The sequence below is a fragment of the Vigna radiata genome, chromosome 9, assembly GCF_000741045.1.
Source record: "Vigna radiata var. radiata cultivar VC1973A chromosome 9, Vradiata_ver6, whole genome shotgun sequence".
NCBI lineage: Eukaryota > Viridiplantae > Streptophyta > Magnoliopsida > Fabales > Fabaceae > Vigna > Vigna radiata.
Window position 1 is genome coordinate 5,895,058 of NC_028359.1, and position 20,882 is coordinate 5,915,939.

General features: G+C 33.1%; 3 protein-coding genes across 9 annotated transcripts; 1 reads left to right on the forward strand and 2 right to left on the reverse strand.

Annotated features, from left to right (window-relative positions):
• Positions 1–8,659: 8,659 nt before the first annotated feature.
• Positions 8,660–13,769, reverse strand: LOC106774303 (mechanosensitive ion channel protein 1, mitochondrial). Of its 4 annotated transcripts, XM_022786087.1 has the most exons (8): positions 13,706–13,769; positions 13,258–13,528; positions 12,640–13,179; positions 12,267–12,544; positions 11,293–11,393; positions 10,706–10,813; positions 9,522–9,743; positions 8,660–9,037 (listed from the first exon to the last, which is right to left on the reverse strand). In XM_022786087.1, the coding sequence occupies exons 2-8, from the start codon at positions 13,437–13,439 to the stop codon at positions 8,924–8,926; spliced, it is 1,545 nt and encodes a 514-aa protein (XP_022641808.1). In that variant the 5' UTR covers positions 13,440–13,528; positions 13,706–13,769; the 3' UTR covers positions 8,660–8,923. The 4 variants fall into 4 exon arrangements, with proteins under 4 accessions (XP_022641808.1, XP_014516738.1, XP_014516736.1 ...); XM_014661252.2 differs by having other exon boundaries at positions 8,660–9,032; positions 12,640–13,528; XM_014661250.2 differs by having other exon boundaries at positions 12,640–13,528.
• A 1,678-nt stretch (positions 13,770–15,447) lies between these two features.
• LOC106772924 (sufE-like protein 1, chloroplastic/mitochondrial) lies at positions 15,448–18,471 on the reverse strand. Of its 4 annotated transcripts, none has more exons than XM_022786094.1 (3): positions 17,317–18,471; positions 16,484–16,687; positions 15,448–15,977 (listed from the first exon to the last, which is right to left on the reverse strand). In XM_022786094.1, the coding sequence occupies exon 1, from the start codon at positions 18,375–18,377 to the stop codon at positions 17,340–17,342; it is 1,038 nt and encodes a 345-aa protein (XP_022641815.1). In that variant the 5' UTR covers positions 18,378–18,471; the 3' UTR covers positions 15,448–15,977; positions 16,484–16,687; positions 17,317–17,339. The 4 variants fall into 4 exon arrangements, with proteins under 4 accessions (XP_022641815.1, XP_022641812.1, XP_022641814.1 ...); XM_022786091.1 differs by having other exon boundaries at positions 17,257–18,470; XM_022786093.1 differs by having other exon boundaries at positions 15,448–15,993; positions 17,257–18,470.
• Positions 15,601–15,977, forward strand: LOC106772926 (nuclear transcription factor Y subunit C-1-like). Its single transcript, XM_014659564.2, has one exon. The coding sequence runs from the start codon at positions 15,601–15,603 to the stop codon at positions 15,964–15,966; it is 366 nt and encodes a 121-aa protein (XP_014515050.1). The 3' UTR covers positions 15,967–15,977.
• Positions 18,472–20,882: the final 2,411 nt, after the last annotated feature.

Below are 20,882 nucleotides of genomic sequence, written 5' to 3' on the forward strand. Positions count from 1 at the left end.
AAAACGATTTTTCTCACATGCACGTTATGATATCAGTTTGCAAATGTGATAAATATTAACGTAGTTCTTTTAACGGTTTTGCAATAGATCTTCGTGGTAGTAACCAAAATAAAACATTTGGAGACGTTAAGAGACCAAATAAAAAAAATACATGAATTTGATTCTTATCTGACACTTAGAGTGTATTTTTTTTTATCTCAAAGTGCATCTTGTGATTTCTTTCACTTTTATATAAGAAACGAAATATTATTTTTAAGAAAGTGTGCATTTACGTGTAGAATGTTATATGAAGTTTACTGTTGTTCATCTCATTTTCTGAAGCTTTTGGAAAATCGTTCCAACAAAAATAAAAAGAAAGTATAAAAATTAAAAACACAGGTACAATCAAGTAATTTAATTCAGTCTAAAAACTGACGAAAAGAATGGTTTGACAAATCTAAACTCTAAAGACAATATCCAACAGTGTACCATGAAGGAGCAACACATGGTATGATAGCAATGCATTACAAAATTATTTGACCAAAAGAAAAATGAAATAAAAGAAAAATAATGTTCAGGATAAGAAGAAAAAAGTGTTATAATATGTCATTATTATATTGCAAAATTTGAAACTGATGCATTTCAATGTTTGGAAATTAACGTTTGCAACGATACAAAAGTTTTATTCCAAAGTTAATTTAAGTTGCAACGTTCAAATTTTAATGGCTGCAACATTAAATTTTTAATGATTTTTAATTTCTTTTATTCAAATTGAATCTTGCCGACTGTGTAAATAAAGAGAATTTCTCTCATTCTAAGACACACAAAACTCAATCTTCTCTCATTCTCTTCTCTTCTAAGTTTTATCTTGTCTCTTTTTTCCTTCATTAAAAATATTTTGGGTTATTCTACACGCCTCAGGAAATTTTGTTCAAGTCCTTAAGGACAGTGACTCTACACGCCTCAAGAAATTTTGTTCATGACTCTGCCAATATTTTACAACAATCTTAAGGATTTATGCCTGACGTCAACAACATGTCTTTGGAGAACCAAACCATGTCTAGAGGAGGTAAAAATTATTTTGTGACCTTTATAGATGATTTTTCTAGATACACCAAAGTTTACTTAATAAAAAACAAAGATGAAGCCTTTGATGTGTTTTTAACCTATAAAGCAGAAGTAGGAAATCAGTTGAATAAGAAAATTAAGAGGATTATCCATGAAGTGACCCCATCATATTCACCTAGTCTACCAGTCTAATGGAGTAGTTGGGAGAAAAAATAGAACCCTTAAGAAAATGATGAATGTTATGCTTGTTAGTTCTGGTACATCTGATAACCTTTGGGGAAAAGCCTTGCTTACTGCGTGTTTTTTACAAAATAGAATACCCCATAAGAAAATCGGTAAAACTCCTTATGAGTTGTGAAAGGTTACCAACCTAACCTTAAATATCTAAGAGTGTGGGGGTGCCTACACTACAAGAAAAATCACATTTACATACGAATTATTATATACGGATCCTAATCCGTATATAAGGATCTTGTTACATACAGATATTATATACGGATATTAAAATAAATAATAAAAAAAATTAAAATTTTTCAGCCTAAACCTAAGACAAAAGTAGCTACCTCACAACTTCTTCATTCGTGCATTTTCAGCCATGCCTCTCGTTCAACCACATTTCACTTTGATTCAATGCTCGCGTCTTCACCATTTTCTCTCGACATCTACACTTTCTTCAATGATCCACAGGTTTGTTCATCACAGAATCTCTTCATCCTCTCAAATCTCCATTTCTTCTTTCTATTTTAACTTTGATATACATAACCACCTTCGACTCCTAGGGTTTCGTCCTGCTCTTCACTTTTCCTTCATTTTTAACCGGTTAAAACTACTTTTCTTCCTATTAAAACCCTTTTTACCGTTTGTTCTTCGATTTCCACCGATTAAACCTCCATTTGCATCGATTAAACACTTTTGTACCGATCAATCTTGCGTTTGAACCGATTAATCGGTTCACATTGAGTTTCTCCCCATTTTTAGGGTTCCTTCAGTTCAGATTAGGATTCGTCCTTCATTTTAGAGTTTTTCCCCAATTTTTTATTCGTTCATTTAGGGTTTTCTAACATTTTCTTCCGTTCATTCTCTGTTTCGCTCTCGATATCGAATTCGTCTCATTATTGTGTTGCGTTTGCTCATCAATTTGTTCTCTGTTTTGATTTTTGCGTATCTGCGTGTTGAGCTTTCCAAATTTTTTATCACTTAGTTCTGTGATGTGTTGGAGATGTTAGGTTATCTTTTACGTAAGAAAAGAACGTTGATAATTTAAGTATCGACAACCTAAAGATTTTGTGATCCATTGCAATCTATCTTATGGAATGTTGGTCTCTTGTACATATATTATTTGTCTTGTTTCTTTTTAGTTAATCATTTACTTTAAGTGTGCTAAAACATTCTTTTGTTTACAGGAGGGTGGCAGGATTGTTGGTCGAAGGGAGAGTTCAGAGTAATTAATGTTCTTATGTTTTTCAGTGTTTTTAAAGTGCTTTTATTCTACTACTGATTTGAGTATATTTGTACAGCAGTTTCAGATGCTCCCAATTTGGTGATCCACCTAAGAAATCTAGCCTAGATTGTGATGATCCAGATTCTAAAATGGAGCTCGGCAAAAGGAGAAAAAGTAGAGACTAAGATTCTAGTTTCAAATGGTACGACAAGAGTTTTACGAAGCATGAAGAATACTGGTATGAAGCTGTCCAGAAGATCCATGAGGCTAATCTCCAAGGTGCTTTGACATTTCATTATGCATTAAAGTAAAACTAATGAGCATAAACCTGAAAAGTAAATAAAGTTATTTAGTTTGATTGCAGTGTTCAATGTCTTACGAGTTTCTAGTTGCAACATTTACCTAATATTCAAATAGGATGTACATTTTTAAATGGCCATCAATTATNCATTATTTTTTCCAGATGAACCGCCTCATTGTTATTGCTACTCAAAGTATTCTATTCTCTCAGATTAAGTTAAAAGATTGGTGTTTTGAAATTCAAATTGCTTTATGACATATTAGCTTAAATTCTAATTTTTCAACTACAAGAAAAACCTGCAATGCAAGAGCTATTTTGTTCATCTTTTGTTGTATACTTGAGAAAAAGGTAGGCCTGATAGTTGGCTCGCCTGTTGCAAACTTTATTTTAGATGTTAATTTTTTTTTGTCAAAGTTTAACTTTTCTAGTTTCTTATCTACCTGTTTGATTCTTCTGTGTATTGATATTATTTGTTTTTCTTGTTCAGTAAGTTCACGAAGTGCTTGGTGCGTTATTTGGGGGAATTATAAATTAGTTCCAGATTTTTGAACAAGTCATAATCCACTCTTCAAAAGTTGAAGAATGATATTTAGTACGTATGAACTAGCCCTCATCCTAATTTTGAGCAACATATAACGACATATGATATAGGTCATGAAATTGATCTTACATGTTCATATGACGTATTAGAGAAATCAAATAACTCAATTCTCATGACTTACATAGTTTTCCTTGTAAATCATTTTTCTAAGGAATCACTTCGGTATTCGATCAAAATTTTGAAATCATAAATTGAAATAAATATACGTAAAATTCCAATCCATATAGTTTTATTATTTTTGTCACCTCTTAAATTTGTTTTGCAAACTGGAGACAATTTCTTTGTTTTCTGTTTTCATTCTAGATATGTTTTCAGATAACAAGAGTAGTGCCTCTTTTTTAAGATTTTCTGTACAAAATGGAAAAATAGGCATATGAAACAAATTGGAAACAACTTTTTTCTGCTATAAACTAAAATCTGGTTATTTGGTGAGAGGCCATTTAGCCTTTGAGTCTAGTTGCATCAATTTAAATTTACATGGTGTTGTTAATCATGTTAATTGTTTGCAGGTTGCTCATTATTTTGGAAGAGATCATACCCATAGTAATTAAAAAGCTAGGTGACATTTTTGAAAGATTTCAGTTATCAGCTGGTGTGGATGCAGAGCATATATATTTATTGTATGGGATATTAGTCATGATTGATATTAGTCTGCCTTTAGACTTAGATATTTTACCATTCTAGACACATATTTTATTTATTCATTCAAGTATAGGATCCTTATATATTTTCTTGTACAATATTTTTACTTTAGCATTGTTTATTCTTGACATAATCCAATCTTTTCAAAGTGGCAGAGGAGGGCTTTAGCATAAGTTGGGGTTGTCAACCAAAATAGAATATGTTACTTATTCCAAGGAGTTAATATAGTTATATTTGTTCACATTTTAATGCAGATTTCATATCTCTCCTCTTAACCTCTTTCAAGTTATAATACTTAACATTGCCCCCTTTATTAGAGGTATTAAATGCAAATTTTTAAGAATTCATGATCTGTTACATGAAGAATTATTGACTAATCTGAAGGTTGGAATTTTATAGATTCTCCTTGAATGAAACCATGTTTCAAATGGTCATTTCACAGTGGTGGCATGCCTATGATGGTCTAAAGGAAACAAATGGCCACCAGTTTCTATCTGCAGATGGTTCTCTTTTGAAAAACATGGTAATGTGAACTGCAAACTATTAATGTTCTTTTTTTCATGCTACTACATCAACTTCTACATTGTTTTATATTCGTGCTTTCTTTTTTAGGCTAAGGTGCTTAGGACTATAAATATATTTTAAAGCTAGATCACTTCTACAAACNAATTTTCTTTATCAATCATCATCTCATTCCATTTTTCTTGGTATTCCATTGCTCCCACTTTTATCTATTATTGTTTTTAATAAATTTACAAGTCATGGCATATCCTCAAAAATGACTTCAATAACTCCATCCATGTGCATAACCTCATTAAATGTTTACTAATTTCAATTTAAAAGTGTTATTCCATGGGGCTTGTTATCTAGCACTGAAGGTATTCAAATCCAAGATGTATCATGATTTTTTAGGTCTTTTAGAAAAATATGGCTATCTCTATAAGGGTGATTATACTCGAGCCTTCCTTCCTTCCTTGTGAGGTGGGTTTCTACTTTTGTTGCCNTTGTAAAAATAGGATCTGCATCTGAGGAACAAAAGTGTATTTCTTTGAGTTTTGTCTTGTGGTCTTCATTGGATGTCCCCACCCCATTGCTATCATTGGTACGATCTAAGTACTAGGAGTCATGCAAAATGTTGAATACTTTCCATTACTNTTCACGTTCTGATTTTACTGCTGCTAGAGTAATGCATTTTTCATTAACCTGTTTTGCCATATATTCTTCATAAAACACTTATTGTGATATTTTTTTGATTTGCATTTTCACTCTTTGGACCTAAATGAGTTTGGTCTTGTTCTATAGGTGAAACCTGATAACATGTTCTCAAGTTGGTTTATGTTCCGCCAAAAGGATTCAATCTAAGAGGTCAGAAATGTCTATGGCTCTTTTATATAAATTTCTCTACTTTCTGCTTCCCTTGCACTACTTTTTCACCATATTTGTTTAATTGCTAGTTAGTTTGGTAATAATTTGAATAGATTGGATGAATGTGTGATACTTCTTTCTGATTATTAAGGTTAAAAAGTCAGATGTATCAATTCCATGCAGTAGCAAATAAGAAAGACAAGTTGTTTAAAAAAACTGTCAGGGAACCTTGATTATATTGCAATTACCAGATTAATAGCCTATGATTCTATTATTTTGTCATTGGGAGAGTTTAGGATTTGACCTCACTCGTGCTAAAAGCCCTTTATATTTTGGCTGAAACAGATTCCTAAATTAGTTTGAATTCCATTCTTGTGCAGCCCTGGGATCAAAAACAAAAAATTTAATCATTCCAAACCGAACTAAAAATCTTAAAACTAGTATTTTAATATTCATATTAATAGTCAATTACATTTAAATCAGTATAAAATATAAAAAAATCTGTGTCCAGTGCAAATGCACTTTTCTTTCTCTTAAGTTATAATAAGTGCATGTCTGGAATGTGCTTAAGTGAAAGATGATCTAACACACGCACCACTTCCCAAAGTCTGATTCTGTGGAGTAGTTTTAGAGATCCAGACTAAGTTAGAAAATAACTTACTTGATACTAATTTAGAAAATAATTTACATGATATAAACTTTGTTATCTACTGTTGTTTTCTGATTTCACTTTTACTCAACTGTTGAGATAATATTTGGCTTTACATCATATATATTTACTACATGTTATTATTTTCATTAACATGCAATTTGAAGAATATGACATAAGGATTTGTTGTTCATGGATCCTTTATGGTGGCTAAAGCTATTATTGTATATTTAATGGTTTTTTGTCTTAAATGGACAGGTTTGGAGAGACCAAATGCTACTTCAGTATATGTGGTGCAGTTCCTAGAGTTCAGTTTGAAGATAGTGTGTTATTTAACGTATACAAAATATTTATGGTGCTTTTCATTTGTTATTGTTTTTCCTTTTCCAAAAGGATGTGTTGGCACATTAATAGTATATATAGTTATTATAGTCATTTTTTTGGATTTACTATGTAATATAAGGAATGATTAAATATGTGATATGTGAATCTGACATGTGCAAGTTATTGGATCATGTTAGTTTATGGTCATAAAAGGAATAGATAATTAGGATAATATATTTTTTTTATAAAACAATAAAGTTACATACGGATTTTTCCGTATGTATTTTTTTAATTATATACAAATTTTATATACGGATTTTCCGTATATAAATTATATACAGATAAATCCGTATATAATTTATCTACGACAGTTTTATATACGAATTTTTGGCCGTATGTAATCCGTATATAATCAAATTTTATATACGGATTTTGAGTCTTATATACGAATTTCGACTATAGATAATGAAGATTTTTCTTGTAGTGCTAGCTAAGGTGATGTTACCCGATCCTAAGAAAAGGAAAATAGGCTCTAAAACCGCTGATTGCATGTTCTTAGGTTATGCTGAACATAGTGTTGCCTATAGGTTTCTAGTTGTTAAAAGTAACATACTTGAGAGAAATTCTATAATGGAGACGAAAAATGCTGAGTTTTTTGAACATGTATTTTCCTTAAAGGTTAGTGAGATGTCTCAACCTGTTGATGATAATGATAATATTAATAGTGATACCTTGAATGAGGATTTGAGAAGAAGTAAAAGACAGAGAAAGGAAACTTCCTTTGGAGATGACTTTTATCTTGTTGATAGTGATCCAACTAGCTTTGTAGAATCTACTAGTGCTCCTGATGCAAAACATTAGGATAAGGCCATTAAGACTGAAATTGAATCAATTTGGAAAAACAATACTTGGACTTTAGTAGATTTGCCTAAAGGAGCAAAACCCATAGGTTGTAAATGGATCTTTAAGAAAAAATATCACCCTGATGGATCCATAGAAAAATATAAGGTAAGATTAATAGCAAAAGGTTTTACTCAGAAACCCAACATAGATTACTTTGATACTTTTGCTCCTGTGACTAAGATTTCCTCTATTTGAGTGTTATTAGCTTTAGCAGCTATCCATAAACTAGTGATACATTAGATGGATGTTAAAACTGCCTTTCTAAATGGTGATTTAGAGGAGGAAATTTATATGACTCAACCTGAAGGGTGTGTTATACCTGGTCAAGAGAATAAGGTATGTAAACTTTTAAAATCTTTGTATGGGTTGAAACAAGCACCAAAACAATGACATGAAAAACTAGATAATGTATTGTTATGTGATGGTTTTTCGTCTAATGATGCTGATAAATGTGTGTACTCTAAATCTGAAAATGGTGATAGTGTCATTATATGCTTGTATGTGGATGACATGTTAATATTTGGTACATGCAATGAGATTGTCGCTAGAACTAAATTACTTCTAGGATCAAAATTTGAAATGAAAGACATGGGTGAAACCAATGTGATTTTAGGTATTAGAATCATAAGGAAGGGAGATAATATATTACTATCTCAAGAACAATACATTGAGAAACTTCTTAAGAAGTTTGGGTTTTATGACTTAAAACCAGTGAGTACTCCTTATGATGCTAATTCTAATTTAATGAAAAATAGAGGAGAATCATTATCTCAGCCTCAGTATGCCCAGATAATTGGGAGCTTACTACACTTAATGAGTTTTTCTAGACCTGATATTGCTTATGCAGTAGGTAGACTGAGTAGGTACACTCAATGTCCAAATCAGGAACATTGGAATGCACTTGCTAGGCTTATGAGATATAGTGGATTTCCCGCTGTACTAGAAGGGTACAGTGATGCTAACTGGATCTCTGATTCAGACGAGACAAAATCCACTAGTGGTTATATTCCATAAGTCCAATTCCACATGCCATAGTTCAGTCTTTTTCAAATGGTTTATATATCTCTACATTCCTTAAAATGAATAATAAAAGACATGGTGCTTATATCTAGAAGGTTAAAGCATGAGATAAAAATATAATTGTCTTCATGCAGTTTTTGGTTTCTTTCTGCTTTAAATGGTGTGTATGGTTGTTAAGCCTTTTAATTGTACCATAAGCAAATATTCAAATACCTCATGGATACAACATCGAACCTTTTAGTTATGTTCAAAAACTATTTTTCTCACATGCACGTTATTTGATTGTGATTAATTATATTGATAATAAAAATTGAAATTGCATTTTTAAATTTAGCCATGATATTGGAGTAATTTATTTCACCGAAGTATAATAATGAAGGTGTATATTAAAAAAATAACTTTTAAGTAAAAACATAGTGCCACAATTCACTCAACGAGAAAAATCACATTAGTAAATCAAAATTAAAACCTGAAGGCAAATGAACCAACTGCACAGGGGAAACTATAGTATTGTAAAACTGCTTTAGTGTGAATGAACGACAAATTCCTTGTAAGCATTGCATTAGTAAAAGCTAAAGCTCACAATGTCTTGCAACCACTTCTTCCAAAACTGTCTACTTGCATAGCACATCATTTAGAAGGCATTTCTTGCCATGTGCTCCCGAGAGCAACCCCATGATTTTTAATGATCTGAACTGCCAGAAGCAGAATTTCTTGTTCTGCAGAGTATAGTTCATCTCTGCGCTGTAGAAGACACAAGATAATCAGTAATCAGTAATCAACTTGGAATCACAAGTAACTCTGAAGATTGCAAGTAACAGATCCTCCTGTATCTATTTTAGAAACCCATCAGAAAATCAGTTTCCTTGGACAGTTGGCCAGACCATTATTCCTACTTACAGGGTACTACCTCTAAGTATGGTGTTCAAAAGTTAGCTGCAGTGAGATATCATTTAAATATTCCTTGAATGGTAAAAACAAATGTAGAACAAGTGGAAATCCAGTCAAAATAAATGCAACACAAAATGAAGCAAAGGGAAGTTAAAAGATAATTGTAGCACCTCCATATAGTATTCCTATAGGTGTTTCATTGTGCTTGCACGTCAATTTCTTAAAATGTATTTTCATTTAAGAATAAGTTTTCCAAATTATGAACAAAAAGGATTAATCAACTATGAAAAAAAAAACATAATATTGTTAAATTCAGAGATTCAAATGGGTGAGGTACCATATGTTTGAGGTTGTATCCAAGAGTCAATTCTGCATATGAACTTTCTATACGGGATAAGAAACAGTAGGGAACATCTTTCCCTAAGAAAACCTTTGCATTTGACCTGAGCATGCTTTTTACATCATCTGATATCTGGGGAATCTTACTTATATCCTCAGTGTGCAGAGGAATTTTGCTAATAATGGCACGATATTCAGCACGGGACTTATTCACAATAACCTACAAAGTTAGCATGAAAGAGGGTTGTCATTCAATGAATGAGGAAAATAAAGTATATCATAGTCACAACATCAAAAGCTTAAGCACGACACATGCTCATAGAATTAAGGTACAGCTTCGTATCAATAGTGTGTGAGAGTGCAAACATGTAAACGTGAAGTGTGAACATCAATTTATATATCCTCCAGAGAAGTTTTCAATTACAGAAATTCAAGCTCAAAAATCAAAGGGAAGTATAAAAATTAAAAACACAGGTGCAATCAAGTAATTTAATCAAATATTTTGGCTTCAGTCTAAAAACTGACGAAAAGAATGGCTTGACAAATCTAAACTCTAAAGACAATATTCAACAGTGTACCATGAAGGAGCAGCACATGGTATGATAGCAATGCATTACAAAATTATTTGACCAAAAGAATAATGAAATAAAAGAAAAATCATGTTCAAGATAAGAAGAAAAAAAAGCATGGTTTGAAACACAGGCACATGTCAGCATTTTCGTCTTCCTTGATAATATATTCGTATTTATTTTTTCTCTTGCAACAGATTATGAAAAAAAACTAACTAAAACAAACCAAGGAGCAAAATGGTCGGCTTAAACAGAAGTATAAGATGAAAGACAAGAGAAATATATATATATATATATATATATATATATATATATATATATATATATATATATATATATATATATATATATATATATATATTGCTCAAACTAGTGCTTGGAAAGTCAAACTACAAACAAAAATTTTCCAACTAGTTGCATAACTTAGCATGATGTAGTGCCAAAGATAAACTTGTAATGTGTAAGTGTTCAGAACATATTTTCTCTTTCGTAAAGTCATTTACATAGATGCATTTTAGAGAAAGAAAGAAACAATAGAGTAGACTTCACTAATCTTAAATTATGGGCTCCATTTCTCTGTATTGCTTAAGCAGAAGTGAGCATAGAGATCCACCTGGCTAGAAAAAAATGAGTTTGGAACAATGACAGGAAACTTCTCTGAACTCAGCAAAGATGTAGTAGTAAGACCCATTTCCACCACTTGACCCTCTATCGAGCCTGCCTGCAATTTTTACAATTTCTCAGACACATAAGAAACATGAAACTCAACCAGGGGAAGACGTCCATTGATGCATGAACACTTCAAGATTTCCGAATTTTGTGAAATGCTCTTTGCAGTTACAAAAAAATTCATGATAAGTATGTTAATCAATCCAAACTCATGGTATTTTTTCTCCAAAACACTCATCTAAATTTTTTCTTTTTATTTTGGTCCCTCCAATGTTTCCTTTCAATCCTAATCCTAAAGCTGGACGTACTAACTACATCTATATATGCACTACGCATTGGACCATTTGAAAAAAGCACCAATAATGAAGGACTATCTAACTTAATAATGTGCATGAAGTAAAAAACTAATTATAACTCCTCACCTTAAAAGTTAACCGTAGAGAGGGCATTCAAGTGAAAGACCATAGTTCAGATAATAAATTATACCATAAAAGGACCAAACATTAATGTTCACCTACTAAATCAACATACTTTTATTGTATCTCCAACTGAAAAAGGCTTAGAAAACTGCATAGATAAACCGCTAAACACGTTGCCAAGAATGTCCTTGGCAGCAAAAGCAGTAGCCACTCCTGCATAAGAAAGAAAGAAACATGACGTCTTCTATTCTCTGTTTTATTGGAAACAAATGAGTGAAACTTGTCAAGGAATGGGGAGCAAGTCAGCAACATGATAAAACATTTATCAACTGGATAGTTGATGGTTCTTCTAAACGGAACAAAAGAAATACTATATGTGCATTCTATTTCTTTCATTTACCTACTGCTGACTTTCTTCATTGTTTTACAATTCTAAAAATAGAATGCAACTCCTCTAAAGTCAACTGTTGATTGAAAAAATATGAATCAACAGTTGAGAAATGTAACAAAATCAAGCATATGTATAGCAAGCTTTGAATCTTGTTAGTATCACAACTGTTGATTAGCAAATTAAAAGCTATAACTGTACTTTATTTTCTAAAGTGGACTCCCCTAACTTTAGAGGTCAAAATTAGAACGACCTAGTTGTACAGAGTATTTTTATAAAAACAACTTATGCTGTGCGTACTCTCCCTTTGAGTTGTTTTGCGAACAAAAAGCACCATTAATAGAAGCCTAATCAATTCCTTCAGCCCAATACAAATTATTTTTGTCATACTTGAACCTTTTATAAACTAATTCAAATTACTTTGGTCATACTTGACCCTTTTATATAAGCAAACTGAAGCTTGCCACACCAGATAATAATACAACAATTCTACAGTGCTAATGGTTGTCATCTTCCGACCAAATTCTACGCTTATAAGGAACTTTTGTTTTCCAAAATCTAATCAACAAGACTTTTCGGCTTCAAGCAACACTCAATTTTAATGAAAAACAAACACATAGGGATAACATAGATTGGGCTAAATAAATATTAAGAATCTAAAATTAAATTCGTCAGGCTTAATTTCATTTAATACTTACCTCCTATACCACCAACAGTAACAATAGATTGCACGGCCACACCACAAGCCTCAGCAAAAGCCATTATACCAATCACAAATAGACCAATTGATGAAATTTTGTCAAGAGCGAGCACTTTGTCCCTATCAAGTCCAAGTAAACTTTGACTGGACAATGTCCGTGCAAAAACATTTGTTTTCCATCTATGCAAAAACCATACAAATGAAACTATGACTGCACCCCTCCAAACTGGTGCAAGATATTCTGCTGTTATAGTTGTTGGAGCTACCATTACACCACTGGAAATCAGAGTTAGCTGTCATATAACCATAAATACAGTAAAAAAAATGATTCATTTAAAAAATGACTGAGTGTATACATACAACCCACTAACATTTGTGAGAATGCGATGAAGGTAACTAAATATCGCACAGGATCCTCCATAGCACCCCAGAAGCTTTTCTCGTAAGGAACTGGATCTCCAGACATGCTTCCTGGCAATAGAGAAACGGGACCTTGCATTGCATATCTGTGAAATTTCCTCAAAATCACAGGCATCAAGAACCAAGCTATTAGCGTAGCAGTCAAAGTACCACCAACCGGAATAACCACCTTGCCCAAATATGGGTGTGAATCAAGCAACTGCTGAGCATATGGAGTGAGATCATCGGATGTTGCTTTAACCTTTTCCCCAGCATATGATGCTGACTCTCCCACACGCTTCCAAACATCTCTAATCCTCTCAGCCCAATCACCCCCAGCAACAGAATCACCAGTGGTATTCATGTCACTCGCACCAGAACCAGCAGAGACTTCTGTACCAGCATCTCTACTTCCTTTATCACCACCCACCGTCGACGAATAAAATCGGCGATTCAACACGTGGCTCGCAGAAGCAAAAGGAAGGGCACTCCGGAAACAATAGCTAGAGAATCTAGGATTAAACGATACATTAGCTCTAGTACCAAATTGGTGTCTACTTCCAAAGGATTCAGAAGCCAAGTTACTAAACTGATTCTTAGCAGACTGTAACTCTCTTTTGTAATAAGGATGACTAGGTAGATCACTCGGCAACCTTGCAAGGTTCACACACACACTATGGTGATAGTGACGGTGCTGAACTAATTCCGTACTGAAAGAAACATTGATTGTGATTCCTATACGTCTTACAGAGGAAGCCCTAACAGCTGCCATTGTTGAACAAACTAACAACTCAACATTTGAAAGTAAACAGCGATGGCATTGTATGGAACAATATCAATCAAATACAGTAATGAGTCAATCTGCGAATTTGAGAACAATTATCAGAATGAAATCACAACATAATTAGATTGAACTAAAATTTGATATAAACAATTCAGAGTAATAGAATTAATTGATAAACCCTAAGCATAGAGTATTTGTAAGCAGAAAAAAGAGTGAAAATAAATTAGCAGAGACTGCCATAAACGAGGTCTTACTTTCGCCCCGTATCAATTTCCTTTGGGAGCTAACAGAATCTTCTTTTACTTTCCTTGTAAAGAAAGACAACAACCCAATAAATTAATAAATAAATAAATAAATTCAAAGAAAAATAATAATAATTTTTCTCACAGCATCACTGGATGGGTAGCTCACGCAATTTGGACACTGAAAATTCGAGAGGGTAAAAAAAATTAAATCCTATTTTTTAGAAAATTTGAAGAAAAATGTTTAAGCTTTTATTTTTATGATTAACATTTTTTATCACTAATATTTTAATCTGTATAATGTATGGACAATCTTTCATTTTATTAGTATTTACAAAATTAAAAAAGAATCAAGCATAAGTATGATTTTTTAAAAATTTAGATATAAGTATTCAATAAATGAGAGTTTTCAATTTATTAATTGTTTACTGTAATTTAAAATAAAATAAAGAAAGTCATGTAAACAGTATTAAGTGGGACAAAAATTTAGGGGATATATTCTATGGTATTTTAAATTAGATTTTTAATGAAAAAGGTGCATTTAATGAGCATTTTTAAAAGATAATATTTAATAAAAACTATGTGGATCTCTTACAGCAAAATGCAAAATATGATGATATTAAATTAAGATTTGAAAATGATTAAAAAAAATTGTCTTGAATTATTTTGTTATGTAAGTTTTACGGATTTTGTCTAATTTTTAAAGGAAGAAAAAAAACTATATAGGTAATGAACGTGTTTTTAGAGGAAGGTAAAAGATTTTTTTAGAGGAAGGCAATGAACACATTAAGAGAATAAAGAAAAATTAAAATTTCATTTTTCAAGTCAAATATGATAAAAGGATGAATATTTTCTTGATTTTGAAATTCTGAAAGTGTTTGGTTGTTTTTATGTTTCTTCTAATAGAAATTCTATAAAAAAAAAATGCTTTTACCTACTATTCTCAGATTTATTCATTCGGATTTTTCTTATCATATTTTAAAATTTACAGTGTACACTTTTACATATCAATTAAAATAATTGGCTTCTTAAGTTTGAAAAAATAAAAACTTTAGTCAGTAAAATTTCTTTAGACAAAATTAGTTTAATTGTTTTTCCACAAAACAACTTTAATTTTGCCTACTGTGTTAAATACTGATATAATATGACACTTCGCTATCCTTTTTGAGTGCATGATGAAAAATTTATTCAAACTGTTTCAGTTTTCATTAGTCTCATTCCCTCCATTAAAAGTTAACATTCGACTACTTGGTACCTAATATGGAAATATAAAAAGTTTAATACAATATCAAAAACTTTATAACATTATAAAGTTCCAATTATTTTGTTTAATGTTTCATTTTTCACCCAAGGCCTGTTTATAAGTTATTATGCTACTGAATATAAAATGAACTTTCATGTGTTATAAAGTTGCTTGGTGTATACTAATTTCATATAGCACTGGTTGAATGCCGAACGTTTGAAATATCCAAAAGCATGCAATTTTACAGAACTGGTTGCTGTAGATTGTGACTCCAAAAGTTTAATTTGAGCCTAATATGTTTCTTTTATTGACCAATCCTTTCAAACTGCTAAATACTTTGCTAAAGTAAATCCCTGTCATTATTGATAATGCTTTACCAAGTCATAAACTTTTTATACTTCATGATCCCTAATGTTTCTTGACACAAGCAACAAATATATAAATATAATAAAAGTCTTGCAGTCAAAGAGTCTAATTAAGAATTCATCATAATTATTTATTAAAATTCCAATTTGTGAGCTAAAAGCAGGCTTGGCCGGCCATGTTATTGGAGTTTTACTATGAAAGATTCAAATGAAAATGGTGTATATATAACACTGAAGCTACAATTAAGAGTAATATCAGAGAGCATTGAAGCTGAAATTAACTCAGAAGTAGAACAGATATGAGACAAGCTGGTGCATATTCAGGGTTACTGTGTGGAGGGGTATCAGGAAGGACAGGACCCCACTCTCTGCCCTTGGCAAGGATCAAGAAGATCATGAAGAAGTCAGGGGATGATGTTAAAATGATATCAGGGGAGGCTCCAATTATCTTCTCCAAGGCTTGTGAGCTCTTCATTGAGGAACTTACTAGAAGGTCCTGGATCATGGCCATCCAAGGCAAAAGGAGGACTCTGCACAAAGAGGACTTGACCTCTGCAGTTATAGCCACTGATCTATTTGACTTTTTGATCACTTTGGTTTCCAATTCTGACAGCCATTCACTTGGTAGCACCACCACTACCATGGAGGTAGAAACTATATATTAGTCTTCAGCAACCTAAACACAACAGCAGCTACAGAATTTGAGTTCATGTAATTATTGTAATATACATATGTATGTGTGTGTGTGTGACTTTATCTGTTGGTTATGCATCACTATACTTGAATGAATGAAGTTGTGCCATGATTTGTAATATACATATGTATATCACTAGTTCTTCTAGACTTTATGCAGTAAGATAAAGGCTGCATAACTTCTTCATTTAGGTGCAGTGAGACATCATTTGAATATTCCTTGAATGGTTAAAATAAAGGTAGAAAAAATTGGAAATCCAATCAAAATAAATGCAAATAAAATGAAGCAAAGGAAACTTAAAATGATAATTATAACATCTTCATATAGTACTTCCTACAGGTGTATCACTGTGCTTGTACGTCAATTTCTTAAAATTTATTTTCATTTAAGAATAAGTTTTCCAAAACCATTTTATGAACAAAAAGGATTCATCAAGTATGAAACAACCATAATATGGTTAAATCCAGGGATTCAAATGAGTGAGGTACCATATGTTTGAAGGTTGAATCCCAGAGTCAATTCTGCATATGACTTTCCAACAGGACAAGAAACAGTAGCGAAAATCTTTCCAATAAAACCTTTGCATCTGATCTGACCATGGCCTTTACATCTTCTGATATCTGGGGAACCTTAGTTAAATCCTCCGTTAGCAGAGAAATTTAGGTAACAACACGGGACTTGTTCACAATAACCTACAAAGTTAGCATGAAAAGAGGGTTGTCATTCAATGAATGAGGCGAAAGTATACTATAGTCGCAACATCAAAAGCTTAAGCAAGAAAAAGATTATAGAACTTAGGCAATAGCTTTGTATCAATAGTGTGTGAGAGTGCTGACATGTAAATGTAAAATGTGACCTTCAATTTATATATCATCCAAGAAGTTTTCAAGTACGAAAGTTCAAGCCCAAAAATCAAAGGAAATTATAAAAATTAAAAACACACGTGCAATCAGGTAACTTAATCAGATATCCTGGCGTCTGTTTAAAAACTGATGAAAAGAATGGCTGGACAATCTAAACTCTGAAGACAACATCCAACAGAGTCTGACCATGAATGAGCAGCACACGGCTTAACAGCAATGCATTATACTATTATTCGTACTATGTAACAATAATGAGAAAACATGTTCATGATTGCAATTCATTACATCTGTTTTTAAACGACAATTCCTACATTATTGGAGTGAAAGCGTCAACTTCAACAAATCTAAATCCATTCTATTGCATTCATGAGCGTAGGTTTCCAACAAATAGAATTTACCCTTCTAACCAACACCGAGCACCATTATGGTTCAACAAACAAAACTCATAAAACCTTGACCTCTCTTGCAGCCTAATGAACTCTCATCCTTCAGCTTCAGCCGGCGTCTTCGCCTCGATAGACAGGGCATGCAATCCAGTTTCCAACTCCCCTTGCAGAAGGCCATAAATAAGCCTATGCCTCTTAACCAAACTCTTCCCTTCGAACTCCCTAGACACAACTTTAACATTGAAATGCGTTTCTCCATCACTCCCTCTAACCCCAGCATGCCCCGCATGCTGATAAGACACATCCTCAACGTCCAACTCAACAGGCTCAAGCTCCTTCTGCAACTTCTCCCTTATCCTCTTCCCCCTCCCTCCCAATTCCACACCACCCTCAGAATCCAAACCAACATCACCCTCACCAAGTTCAGAACTTTCTCCACCCTTTGAAGGATTTTCAACAATGCTATCAGAATTCGACTCGGGTGACTTCAACTCAGTGAACTCACCACCCCTTTCAGCTTCCACGTACAGCATGAACGCCTTTCTCTGCATCAATTTAAGCATGTTCAAAAACCCGTTGTTCCTCGAGGGGGTCAGGCTCTGCTGCAACCCCAACAGCGTGACAAAATCCGGCGTGACCCGAATGATTTCACTAACGGGTCGACCCGAGAGGCCGTGAACGAGCAACGCGGCGAGGCCTTTGGTGAGGCCGGAGTCGGAGTCGGCTTCGTAGATGACGTCGCGGTTGGGGTCGAGGTAGGCTCGGACCCAGACCTGGGAGACGCAACCTTGGACCTTGTTGTCGTTGGTTTTGAAGTGGGGCTCGAGGGGTTTGAGGTTTTTGCCATAGAAGAGGAGCTGTTCGTATTTGGCCTTTGGTTCGCGGACGGATTGGAAAAGGTGGACGATTTCTTGGAGCTTCGGGGGAAGGTCTTCGATGGGTTGAAGGGAATTGGATGATGATGGCAGCGGCGGCGGTGGTGATGATGATGGAAGTCTCTGGAAGGTGATGGATTTAGAGAAGAGAGTTTTTCTCAGAGAAGGAAGGAAAGCTGGGGTTTTGGGGAAGAGGGAGAGAGGGATTGTGGTAGTGACTAATCGAAAGGAAGATGAGAAAATGGAATTGGTAGCCATGGTTGAAGATAGTTACAGCAGTTGAGAATGTACCTGAAAGTGACAGACAATCTTTCATTCATTAGTTTGTAGGCTTTTCGTGGCCTAAGAATAGAGTCATACTATTCCAACCCTTATGTTACTATTTGAAACTCCCAACCAAAGTCCATAGATGAGTCTAGTCCTGAGAAAAAATAAATTTAACATAATAAAAATATATTAAAACAATTATTGGTATTTTAATAAGAGATATATATAATTTCTATAAATTTTATATGTATTTTTATTATTTGTTACATTAAAGTATTTTTGTATTAATAAATAATAAGAAAAGTTGAAAATCCGTTAATAATATAGGCTAATTAATGTTTGGTAGTATTATTTTAAAATTGCAACTAAATTAATTTTTTTCATTGGTATATGAAATTTGATTACGTTAGAAACAATATTGCTCGGTTTGGTTTCATAAAAGTTATTACAAAATATATAAAATTTGAAATATTGCTCATTATTATTGTTATGAGATCAATGTCATGGTTGAAATATAGCCTTATCCTTATAAATTGTGATGTAAATGGAACTCTCTTAACCAGTAGGAAAACCCCACTTATAATTGGAGTGTAGTTTATTATTGTGAATATGATACCAATAGACCTCTCTTAACCAAAAGGAGAATTTGTTATAGTTTGATGAATTTATTGAACATCATTGATTCACGGTTGTATTCAAAGATGAACTATTCATGTTGTAAATCCTATGATTTTCTAAAATATTTAAGTTTGAATAATATTTCTTGTTGTTTTCTAAGAATGTTGTTTTCGTATATATTTTGTGGGATCGGGAGACTAATCTTTCTTGACATTGCTTTATCGTTTTTCGATGCTTGAATCGGGTTTTTCGATTATCTTCTTTTCGTCTGGACCACTCGATCGCTTGCGTTAGCTCTTGATTGAATGTTTAGTGAATATTAGTTGTTGAGTGTGAGTAAAGCGTGAATGGAAGGTACCTCGCTTTTGGCTCTGACTTTATATTTATAAGTCATCTCATTGATCTAATCTGATACAAGTCCAATAAAATATAAACAGTTTTATCAATATCTTTAATCATTCCGCTATATTAACGCATTGGTTCTACCAGATGTCATACTATACAAATGCCAAATTATATTTTGAGTATCTCATGGGTAATGCATGTTTAGACCTCGAGAAAGAAAACTCACTTCTCGATTGATAAATATATTTGTGAATATGTTTTGAAACTATTGATACATAATTTTGACGGCATATCTGAAGTTTGTAATTGATGAATATAATAATCAATTATCTTAAATTTGTAATTGGTTGTATCAAGTTACAAAATTTTGAATTTTACACAATTTTACAAATAATTGATTATAAATAATGAGTACTAAACCATCAACTACAGCTGTCAAGACGAGTAACCCAACTCAACCCGGCACGACCCACCATAGGTTGGTCACTTAGTGAATCAACCCAATCCGACTCATTTATTAGTGAGCCAGAAAAATTTGAACCCGGCTCAAGCCACCATGGGTTGGTGGGTAGCGGGTTGGCTCACTAGTCCATTTAATTACAATTTTTTTAAATAAAAAAAATTACAAACTTTCTATATTCAAATTTAAACAAATTTCACTCCCAAAAAACGAGGTTAAACTAAAGACAATTCAAAATAATAACAAAAAGTACAATATAATCCAAATATCATCCAAAAACAAACACATAAAACATACAAAAAAATTGCTCCTTGAACAATTTTAGTAAAGAAGTTAGAGTCACAGCACCGTAAATGAGAACAAGTTCTGTGAGAGTGATTTGTGAGAGCATAAGTTACTTTTTTAGTATACACAGTGAGTGAAGAGAGTATTTTATTTGTTAGGGTTTCATAAATAAAATAATAAATTAAAAGAATAAAATTAGGTAGGTGGGTTGACCGTCAACCCGGCCAACTATGGGTTCAACTCACATGAGCTGGGTTTAAATGAGTCGAGTTGAAATCTGATCCACATAAAAAAAATCAATTTTTTTAAACCCAACCAGCCCGAATTCGTGGTAAGCCGAATTGACTCACGAATCATGACCTATTTTGACGACTCTATTGTCAACTATATAAGATAATCTAAATGTTTGCTTTTACAAATAATCTAGAGCCGTCAAAATGGGTCACAACCCGCGAGCCAACTCGGCCCGTCACGGGTTCGGGCCGGGTTGGGTTTGAAAAATACAACCCACTTATATGCGGGTCAGATTTCAACCCGGCTCATTTAGACCCGGCTCAAGCGGGTTGAATCCGTGGTGAGTCGGGTTGGCCCACCAACCCACCTACCTAATTTTTTTTTAATTTATTATTTTATTTATGAAACCCTAAAAAATAAAATACTTTCTTCACTCATTGTGTATACAAAAAAAAGTAACCTCTGCTCTCACAAATCATTCTCATGGTACTTGCTCTCATTTGACGGTGCTTTCACCCTCACTTCACTGAAATTCTTCAAGGAGCATGTAAAAC